Source organism: Parasteatoda tepidariorum, chromosome 7, assembly GCF_043381705.1.
Source record: "Parasteatoda tepidariorum isolate YZ-2023 chromosome 7, CAS_Ptep_4.0, whole genome shotgun sequence".
Lineage (NCBI taxonomy): Eukaryota > Metazoa > Arthropoda > Arachnida > Araneae > Theridiidae > Parasteatoda > Parasteatoda tepidariorum.
In genome coordinates this window covers 63758627-63770629 of record NC_092210.1, presented here as the reverse complement: position 1 = coordinate 63770629, position 12003 = coordinate 63758627, and the positions used below count along the sequence as shown (strand labels likewise).

Here is a 12003-nt window from a genome sequence, read left to right as displayed (position 1 = left end):
TAAACGATACGATACGGTACGATATATATATATATATTTAACTATAATAACTATAATAATTACATTATTTAATAATAATAACTTTTTGTTTAACATAATGCTAAGTAATTTACGTTCATTCTTCGTTACGACACCTTTTCAACTATGGTACAAGTCAACTATGGTACAAATCAACTATGGTACTTACTATTATATAGGAACGATAACTTTTGCAATGCAGAATGAATTATTTTCATTATTCGTTGCATTATAGTTATTTTGATCAGAGTAAAATGTCGTTAGTGGTTCAAAAAAAATCAATTTTATTTGCTATTCATATTCGCATGCGTGAAAGATAATTATTTTTGTTGATATTTATAAGTAAGAATAATAACTACAGATATTACTTTTATTATATATTTCCCAATATAAAATAAATAAACGCACTTTTTTCATGCAAACCCAAAATAAATTATGTTTATTAGACATTTAATTACATTATAATAGTTTTTATAGAAATAAAATGCCGAAATTGTCAAAAATATATCTACTTTTTCTATTTATTCGTATTCAAACGTTTTAATAATCATTCATTCATTTGGCATTTACCTTTCTTTTGTCCTCTTTCAATCTAACTTTATTTTTAAAAAAATAATTGTTATTACAATAGATTTAGAACTATATAGTTAATTTAACAATGTCATTATAAATATTATAATTGTCATAAACGTAATGCTGAATCTTTTTAACCACTGCATTTGACAGTTTCGTAATTTAAAACTTTGAAATTTTTCTTATTTTTTAAAAGATGCTAAGAATTATTTTTTACTTAACCAGTAAAACATGTACAAACAATTCTTATCCTCAAAAAGCCTTTTATCTCGAATACTTTTCTTAAATTTAGAGAAAAGAATATTTTTTCTTCCTTTTTTTCAAAAAATATTCCCATCAAATTGATAAGTTTTGTGAAAGACACGGTCTTTTTTTCAAAACATAAGAGACTTAACGTCTTTCAAAAGAGAGAAAAATAAGTTCATTCTTTTCAACCGCAAGTAAAAGCTGGGTATTTACTGTTTTGTTTATAACAAGTTCAAAACTTTTACTTTTTTTCAAAAAAGATTTTTTTTCTAAAAAATATTGGAAATATTCTGCTTATATGTCCTTTGTCGACGCTTTTTTCAATAATCGTCTTATGAGAAAAGAACACTAGAATTGAAAATGAAGGAAAGAAAACCGTAAAATAACTTTACAGTAGCATTTTGTCCATGACAAATACAATTGAATTATAGTCTTTGAGCGTTGAATATATTTCAGTAATAGATCAAAAACTATTTACTCAACTGCACTATTAAACTTTTCATTCGAAAATAATGGTAAAATAACCGGAAGTAATCGGTCTATCCATTAACCGTGAAGTTTACGGTAAAGAGCATTTTTTAGCTTTACGGTTTTGTAACCATTTACATCTAGCATGGTTTCAAAAGCATAAGAAAAGAAATTTAATTTCTGAACAGAAAAACGCGTTTTTCAGGGAATTACCATTTGAAAAGGATCGATTTTGTACCTCTATTCAAGTACTAAATATGTTTTCAAACGTTGCATTTTAAATGAAGAAATAGAGTTATTATCTGATGCGTTAATAAACACTATAAATTTAGGTATTTGAGTTTAACGCTAATTTATGTGTATATATATATATAAATACATACTTGGACAGTCAAGCTGTGATCAGTTAATATTTGCGAGAGGAAGAAAACAAAATAATTATAGATGGCGAATCCTTATCGAAGATAACCAAAGTAAAAATGGAATAAAATCCCGACGAATTACATTTAATGTGATGGCTTGGCTTCAATTTTCCACTTAAATACATTGTTAGATGGTTAAGAAGTTGATTAAAGAACGGTACGATACGATATTCGACGATAAACGATACGATACGGTACGATATTATAATAATAAACGATAGTTACGATATCTACAATTTTACAATATCATATTATGTATCATGCTAAAATACTTTACAATTCTCTGTGCTTACCTGAAGATCAAAATTTGTCCATAGTGAGCATGATCAGCCTAATAAGGTAATTTGTATATAAATCAAGACTTGAGTAAAAATTTTGTTATACTTGCATTTGAAAAAGTTAATGTATATTTCTAAAAGCTTACCTTCGTTTACTATAATATCTCGTAAAAGCATAGTAAATTACAATTATACACATCTATAATTACCTATTACTGATAATTACTTATTATACCCACAATTAGCAATTTTCCGTAATGAATTTAAATCAATCAAAATTATACAAAATTTATTCCAATAATTCATTCTTAAAAACTAATATTTAACACACAGAATTTCAAATTTTAATTAATGAACTTCTCATTTTTAGATTCATATTTATTTATACGCAATTTTATAAATAAAAAGTATATTTACTTAATTCAATGTGAAGAAAATAAAATACTTTTCCTCCTTACTTGGAAAATCTAGTTATTTTTAGCAACACAGTCTTTTTTTTTCCTTTCTTTCGAATTTAACAAAGAAACAACTGCTTGAAATTGAAGGAACTTGCAGAAATCTTTTTCGTTGCAATTGCAACAATTTTGTAATTCTAAACCTTTTTTTTTCTTTCTTATTATAAAGCAAATACTTAAAATCGCACAGTAGATATATCTGTGTTTAGTAAAAGGAGAACTGCATATGCTTGCAGAGTAGACTCTCAACACGAAGCTTTAGTAAATTTTTATCAGTAAGAGGTTTTTTTTTTATTTATCATCGTATAAAAAATTATAGTAAGATAAATTTTTTTTAACTATAAATTAATTCTTAGTTACAATTATTGATTTAATTCTATGTTGCGGATTTTTCTTAGATAAATCGTACTTAATAATGATTAAAATTTCAGTAGACATATGTTATGATAATAATCATTTTTTTGTGCTTAAGATAATGCGCACAAATTTAATATTATTTTACTAGTTGTGCAAATATTGGCTGATTTATTTTTTTTCCATTTTCAACATTTTTAAATTTTACATAAGTGCATATGTTTCTATGATAATTTCAGGTTTCAAGATCTCGAGGAGCCCTCGTTGCTCTTCATACTTATTTGCTTGCTACAAATCGTTGGATATACTGTCTGTCTAGCCAAAGAACTCCTCTCGCCACAGAGTCTAAAGCTGCCTGTTGCAATGGAAGTAAAAGGGGTGCATTTAAATGAGGAGAGCTTTTGATACTTCTCAAGTCAATCTTAGTCAGAACCTGTTTGGAAGTTCCATTACACATCCCTATTTGAAATAGCTTAACCTCGTAACCATAGTCATACACAAAGAGTCCAGACGAGTGGCGAGAGTAGTTCTTTACTTCGACAGTAACTCAGATAGAGTAACTTAGACAGTACTCCGTTAGATTTCCAACAGTAATGGTGTTCCACTTTCACCTGCCTTTATGCATAATTTTGGGACTCTAAACAAATTTGGAGCAAAAATTCTTAGATATTATCTAAATGAGATATTTATTGAGGATACAAAAGCTTGTTTTCACTGATTAACATAATCAACATCAACTCAATTCTTGTCATCAATATGGAAATCTGATAGCTATCGTACTAATTATTGGAATTCGATGAAATCATAATATGTAATAAATGAATATGTGCAGCAAAAATAGAAATTGATAAGAATCAATTTATAGAAACCATATAAACCCGTATATGTTTGCCTTTAGTACTCTCTAAAGTTTGGCGAGCGTTGGCGAGTAGAGTGTATAACCCACTGGTTCAAATTTTTTTTTAAATTATTAATGCATTTTTAAGGTTTCTTAGGACATATTAAATGTAGTCAAACTTTTTTTTTTAATTTTGCATTTTTTAATGCCATTTTTTTTATCTTCGACTGTTAGAATGGAATTACTTACTATTACATTAAAGAATTCCAAACAATTAAGATTCTTCCTCAAAAAAATGCAACAGCAGTCATGTGTTTCCCCTGACAGATAGGTTTTTTCAGGTTTATCAAAATGTAACACTGCTGAAGCATTCGCCATATTCATCTGACGGTGTCCAACTTTGTTTTTCAACTATCAAACCAGGGTTAAAAAAAATAATAGATTTGATTCGCCCGAAGCTGCCGGTAAAAGCAACAGAGTTGATGCAAAGGTATCACTTGATAACTTTCTGCCCTTTCTTTAGCAAAAAAAGTTTTTAATTGAAATATAAAGACATGGAAAGAGTAGAAATTAGAAAAAGGAAACATTAAAATTTAGCAAATTTCATTTTATGGTCAGTACCGTTTTTAAATTATCACACTTCATAACTTAATGAATAGTTTTATTGCGCGTAAGAGCCATGTAATATTTCATTTTCAAATTTAAAAAAAATATTAAAAGCTAAAAAATAGTTAAACTAGTTATTTTTTAGGTTTCTAAAATTTGTGTAATATTTTCTTTACTTTCTAATCTAATAGCTAAAATAAACCGAAAGAATCTTTTTCTAAGTTCACTTATTTTTTCCTTTCCAGCAACGTCATAATTCACTTTCGATCCCTTTTTCAATGAAATATAAATGAAAATATAAGTCTATTTATAACATTTCATGTCTTATTTTTAAGAAAAACGCTTTCAGAAACCTTCGAGAGAATATTTTTTTTACGTTAACTAAAAATTCAATTTAAAATGTCTCTTTCCTTTTATCCCTTAAATCATAACTTATTAAAAATTCCTCTTTAAGTTTTTTGAAGAAAGAATTATTGCTTTAAATAGGAAACTTTCAAGCGAATAACTTTGTTGCCATTCAATTTCTAATGCTAAAAGAGTGAACGTAATAACAGTTTGTTTAAGGACGATGATGGAATTGAAAAGATTACTTTGTGTACCGATCAAAAAAATCCTCTTATTATTTTAGCAAAATAAAAGTATTTTTATAAGTGTAATGAAATAAAATTAAAAAATTTTTTTTAAAAAAGAATAAAATAAAAATATTTTCTTACGAATTAAAAATTGTAGTTAAAAAAAAATTTCATGTGTTTAAAATTTTGTTTTTTAAATACCGATTTTGAAACTCTGAAAAAAACTAGTATTAAACTAAATCATTCAAAATATTAAATTAAAAAATATGTTAGTTATACCAGAATAAATTTCGTAAACAAATTGATGATCGTTTGTAAGCAGCCGATTTACTCCTAAAATTATGTTCAACTTATTTATGTTTTTAGCACATTTCATTCAAATTAGACGTTAGAAAAGATGAGACGAGACAAATATTGTGCACAAGCCTTAACATTATTAAAGAAACAATACTCTCACGTAGCATCCCGCATGCTCACGTACGAAAATTCTACGCTGTGCAGTTACCACAAAAAAAACTCGGTTCTCTACACGGTTTCCGCAAAATCCACATACGAGAGGATGAGAGATGTTATATGAGAGAATGAAATTTCCCAATTGCAGGTATAGTGAGTAAGGGTAACAAATTGCTAATAAAGATGCGCGCATGCGCATATTACTTAAATAACTGTCGTGCTCTCTGCTCACGCTAGATGAAATTAGTCAATCTCTGTTATGGCATTGAGTGACAAAAGCTTCCCGTTTTTTTTTTTTCGTTAAATAACGTTATTATTGTGTTCTTTTATTTTTAAGAACCCTACTTAACACGTTCGGGAATAGATACACAGCGACAACATACACCGAAGAGCCATTACATTATGACCACTCTCCATCTATAACAATGGACTCGCCCAGGTTTTCATGGTTTCTCGCCCAGGAACAGTGTTTTCATGGGGCACATTAGGACCCATAATCCTCATAGAAGAATCCCTGACGTCTGTAAGCTACTTGAACATGGTTGCAGACCAGGTTCACCCATTCATGGCAACTGTTTTTCCTGCGGGGGATGGTGTTTACCAACAGGATAATGCACCATGTCATAAGGGTCGAATCGTCGAGGAACATTTCAGCTACTTTCAAGTCATGTCTTGGCCCCCAAACTCACCTGACCTTAATCCAATAGATCATTTGTGGTCCTACTTGGAAAACCAAATTCTTGCTTCCACGCTACCCCTTCGCAATGTGAGGGAATTCCTCAGACTATCTATCAGCACCTTGTGGAATCAATGCCGCGGCGGGTGCTACCAGTTTTGAGGGCTAAAAGTGGTCCTACATGTTATTAGCAGGGTGGTCATAATGTAATGGCTTTTCGGTGTATTATTTTCTTGTAAGCACTGGGATCCTAAAGTGATTTTGAAACTTAAACGCATGTCTTTCACAGTCGTAATTCTAAATCGTATAGATTAACTTGCAAACGTCACCTGAAATACATTGAAGGCTCTTCAATCATTTGGTATCTCATACTTATCCCTTTTTCTGTCCCAATTCCGTGAAATAAAACATCACATTTGAATTGAAAACATCCCTTGCAGATATTGCAGCTTTCTTGTGCTGAGTTGAATAAGTGTTCCGATACGGTGTCGACTGAATTACATGTCATCTTAAACTAAGATAATTAAATTACAGCTAACAAACGAGATAATTTATTGATTTAAGATATTATTATTTAACACGAATTAGTCAATTAGAAAAAGAAAGGAGAGTGGAAAAATACCGTTCCATATCGTCTACTCTTATAGCTCATTAACCAACTTCAACTGCCTACCCTTTCTTTTACACATCCTTATGTTCTCCTTTTGTTTGTATGCCATTAGTAAACTTACGGGTCACTTTGAAAAAAAAAAGGCAAACCATAAACTGTTATTTCTAAATTTGTCACGTGAGCCCCCATGACTTTTATTAGTTTATCAAAGTTGTTCATTTCAATTCATTACAATATTATTTGCTAAAGACTCTTGTTTTCAATTTAATCATTTAATTCGAAATGTTCTAGATCTCTGCTTAAGTTTTTGTTGTAATTCTAAATTTAGTGATGATAAAGGTCACAGTAAATTGGGCTTCGAATATCCTAAAAACTCTATCAAAAAAGACTTCTTTTTGCAAATTCATATAAAAGACTGTAGAATTCATCTCTCTTATTTCTTTTAGGAAGTATTTCATTTGAAAATCTCAATAATTATAATGGATACTAAAATTATATTCATTCACCCTTACTAACAGTATGTTTTTAAGAGTGAATGTACAATAATTAATGTAACAAATATGTAATAAAAATTAATGACTTTAAAATATCTGACGATTGAAACTAAAAATAAATTTTTAAAAATATAATCACATGAATGGTGTTCAATAAGCATGTTTGTTTCTTTTTTGCTAATTTTAATATTTTTCCTCCAGAAAAACGTTGGACAAAATGGCGGTAAGCCCAAATTGGATCTCAATGTTGAAGCTGCCTGGGCACAAGGGTATACTGGAAGGAATATTACGACAGCCATCATGGATGACGGTAAAATAATGCATATTTAATCGTTCTTAAGAGAAAATCTTTTAATCTGAGCAAACTTCCAGACAATCTTAAGTATCAGGTTTATTCATTTATAAATATTACCTAGAATTCAACGCATTGTCAAAACATATTAAATTTCTGATAAACTGGCATAATTAATTATATATTGCTTTTAAATATAGTTTGGTCAGAAACAATTAGCTTAGAATAGCAATATTTGTTTTAGGTGTGGACTATATGCATCCTGATTTAAGAGAAAATTATGTAAGTAGAACTTCACTATTTTGTAAATAATTTTTATAACATTTAATACACTTAGTTCTAAGGACAAAACAATAAATTTGACAAATGATGGAAAAAATTTGAAAGAAACTGCATTTCCTGATTTTTACAGCCACTTTACAATGTTCTCATTAATTATAAAATGAGATTTAACTGTTAAGCATGATAAGTGATAAAGGATTTTAACTGACATCTTGCTAGGAGAATAAAACTGAAAAGAAAATTCAGGAAGAGGTAAATTTGCAAAGACGTGATATATATATCGTTGTGATATCTTGTAAAGTTTAAAAAAATTATAAAGTACTCCTTTTGAGATACACTCCATTCATCAAAAAGCAAGCATAATACAAATGCAATATTCATGAAACTACTTATGGTTCAAACTGCTTTCATTCATTTCTGCCTTAAACAAAGGCTCCAAAACTTTTTTTCTAACATGTTTGTTCAAAAATGAGATTTTTAGAGCGAAGTTTTGATATCTGTATCATATTGTACAAAAGCCTTGAGACAAAAGCTTATTGTACTTGAGAGCCGTGGTGGCTCAGGGGATAGAGCGCTCACCTCCCAACGAGGTGACCAAGGTTCGAATACCAGAAGTGGCTGTTTGATACAAATTCTACTCCCGGCTCGCATTGACCTCAATGCTGAAGCAAAATATTCTCAGTGGTAAACTCATTCTCAGTAGTTGGTTAGAATCCCCTAGTGGTCGGCTACTCGTTTGAAGTTTCGTGTTTTCCTCTCCATCTAACGCAAATGCGAATTAGTTCCATCAAAATATGTTCCACGAAGGATAATTTGTGCCCCTTCTTGATCCAGGAGTTCCCTTGTCTTCTGTGTTGGATTCAAAATTATACGGTTGGGGAGTTGAACATTGTTAGTCGTAAATTCAGAATTGAGACAGTTGCTCAACAGCAGTTATAAAATAAAATAAAATACATATGAAATTAGGAGAATAGGTTATCAGAGAAATAAGCATTGCAAGAAGAAATAATCTGAGAGAATTAATTAATGCAAATGGAATAACAATAAATCGGAAATTTTGAACAAACTAACCAGTATTCAATAATTACTAGAACCGGTGATTGTTTTTAAAGGTGGTTACTTTGTTTTAGGAAAATTCTGATCTGAATGCTAAAATATGTATGGCTCTTTGCTTGAATAAAAGATAACAAAAACGTCAGAGTTTGCAATCTTTGGGAAAACTTTAAAAAAAAAATTTAAAAATAAAATTTAAAAATTAGTTAGTTTATTGAAAGTATTGACTCTATCTTTAATCACGCTTCGAAGTTTGTTCCTCAAGGAACTTTTTACAAAGAAAATTAATTTGTTTTGATAAAATTTAAACTTTTTTTACTTTGTTAACCTGGCGTTGTTGTAAGAAAAGTTAATGTATCCCCTGTAGTAATAAAGTTTAAACATAGCACAAAAGTTTTTTTAAAGTGTGCCCAAGCAACAGAGTGTATCTCAACTTGGAACAAAACAGATCATTATTTAAATGGAAATAAATTTTAAAAAATTGCCGAGAAATCAGCACGATTTTCTGAAAGTTCAACTGCTCTTCAGATTCGTATGTGCATTTGTAATTTCTAGATATGTATTAGTAGTATTTTATTAGCGTCATGCACCGAGAGTATGCACCGAAGAGCCATTACATTATGACCACCCTCCATCTATAACAATGGGTTCGCCCAAAAAACTTCATTCTCTTCAAAAATATACAAATTCGAAATATCAGTTGACATGCATCAAGCGCTCAAAAAAAGGCACCCATTTTCAAAACTTGCAATGAGAAGAAACAAAAGGGATTTGAAACATAAAACGCAAAGTGTTTCAGTGGTGACATAAAAATATCCTCAGTGGTAGAGTCGATCTACCACAATTCGCCATGTTTCAAGCACTTGAAAATAGGCCTCCATTTTCAAGATTCACCGGATGTGAATGAAGAAAACAAAAGGGATTTGAAACATAAAACGCAAAGTGTTTCAGTGGTGACATAAAAATATCCTCAGTGGTAGAGTCGATCTACCACAATTCGCCATGTTTCAAGCACTTGAAAATAGGCCTCCATTTTCAAGATTCACCGGATGTGAATGAAGAAAACAAAAGGGATTTGAAACATAAAACGCAAAGTGTTTCAGTGGTGACATAAAAATATCCTCAGTGGTAGAGTCGATCTACCACAATTCGCCATGTTTCAAGCACTTGAAAATAGGCCTCCATTTTCAAGATTCACCGGATGTGAATGAAGAAAACAAAAGGGATTTGAAACATAAAACGCAAAGTGTTTCAGTGGTGACATAAAAATATCCTCAGTGGTAGAGTCGATCTACCACAATTCGCCATGTTTCAAGCACTTGAAAATAGGCCTCCATTTTCAAGATTCACCGGATGTGAATGAAGAAAACAAAAGGGATTTGAAACATAAAACGCAAAGTGTTTCAGTGGTGACATAAAAATATCCTCAGTGGTAGAGTCGATCTACCACAATTCGCCATGTTTCAAGCACTTGAAAATAGGCCTCCATTTTCAAGATTCACCGGATGTGAATGAAGAAAACAAAAGGGATTTGAAACATAAAACGCAAAGTGTTTCAGTGGTGACATAAAAATATCCTCAGTGGTAGAGTCGATCTACCACAATTCGCCATGTTTCAAGCACTTGAAAATAGGCCTCCATTTTCAAGATTCACCGGATGTGAATGAAGAAAACAAAAGGGATTTGAAACATAAAACGCAAAGTGTTTCAGTGGTGACATAAAAATATCCTCAGTGGTAGAGTCGATCTACCACAATTCGCCATGTTTCAAGCACTTGAAAATAGGCCTCCATTTTCAAGATTCACCGGATGTGAATGAAGAAAACAAAAGGGATTTGAAACATAAAACGCAAAGTGTTTCAGTGGTGACATAAAAATATCCTCAGTGGTAGAGTCGATCTACCACAATTCGCCATGTTTCAAGCACTTGAAAATAGGCCTCCATTTTCAAGATTCACCGGATGTGAATGAAGAAAACAAAAGGGATTTGAAACATAAAACGCAAAGTGTTTCAGTGGTGACATAAAAATATCCTCAGTGGTAGAGTCGATCTACCACAATTCGCCATGTTTCAAGCACTTGAAAATAGGCCTCCATTTTCAAGATTCACCGGANAATCAATATATTTATATATATATATATATATATATATTTATATATATATTTTTTTTTTTAAATTTGTGACCCTAATTGAGATATATTTCTTCGATTTTTGAATAGAACGCAAAGGCTAGTTATGATTTCAGCAGCAATGATCCTTATCCATATCCAAGATACACAGATGATTGGTTCAACAGGTAAAGATTTTATTTTTAAATCCTTTTAGTTCGGATTTGTATTTTCATAAACAAAAATAAATGTTATTCCTGTTTATTTTTGCTAATTAAAAAAATGGCAATGGCATTAGATGTTACATTCCAAGAACTTTAACTTTTCAAAATATGTGATTATGCAACGATGAATAACAGGTTTATTATATTGAACGAAAATATAAACAGGGAAAAAATATCACATCATATCCTTAGGTTAACTTTATCGATTTATGTAACTTCGGCATATTTTATGTTTTCAAATTTTAATAACGCCTCGAAGACATGATTATTTCAAAAGTGGTAAATAAAGAAGTATTTTCGTGGGTAAATAAAGTAATATTAAATTTCAAAACTTCGGCGCTGAGTGAATATATACCGTAATAGCTGTTTGTAACAATCAAAATAAATCTGCTATTCATATATTTTGAATCAGACGAATATTTGGACAAGATAAAACTTCTTACATAGAGTTCTTGAATAAAATGTAATGGAATCAACAGTTTTCAACTTTATTTAAAATATATATCCACTCGTAGTTATGTTACCTAGAGAAATATGTAATAATTTATCTAGAATAAAGTAAAAAAACATTTTTTGACAAGAAAATATTTACTTTTACGAACTGAATAAAAGAGTTTTATCATATAAGAAGTGTACGTTTCGTTTTACGTCAGAATTGGCTAGCTTAACAAAAGGGGTTATAAACATTTCAATACAACACATAATAAAAATAGTTTTTTTAATGTAATGTTGTTCAGTTTTTAATGCTCATCACATCGAAAGTGATAAACATTAATAAATATTCTAATTAATTTAAGCATAAGTATTCCAGTTCGTCTTTATGCTCATATTTAATTTTATCGCTTGCGCTTAATAAGTCAGATCTGCATTTATGCGATATGCGATCTATTTTACTGAAAAAATCATTAAAATAAAATTTCAATAGCATATACTTTATAAAATAAATTTACAAAGAGCATTCAACTTGTTTATTATATCAG

The 12003-nt window shown here is 30.1% G+C and overlaps 1 protein-coding gene across 1 annotated transcript in view; it reads left to right on the top strand.

Moving 5' to 3' along the window:
- Nucleotides 1-12003, top strand: part of LOC107452671 (prohormone processing protease amontillado) — a 274223-nt gene that overhangs the window by 235843 nt on the left and 26377 nt on the right. Inside the window, exons 4-6 of the mRNA XM_016069221.4 lie at nucleotides 7265-7373; nucleotides 7600-7637; nucleotides 10911-10987. Of these exons, the coding sequence (XP_015924707.1) occupies nucleotides 7265-7373; nucleotides 7600-7637; nucleotides 10911-10987 (224 nt within the window). The remainder of the gene's footprint in view (nucleotides 1-7264; nucleotides 7374-7599; nucleotides 7638-10910; nucleotides 10988-12003) is intronic.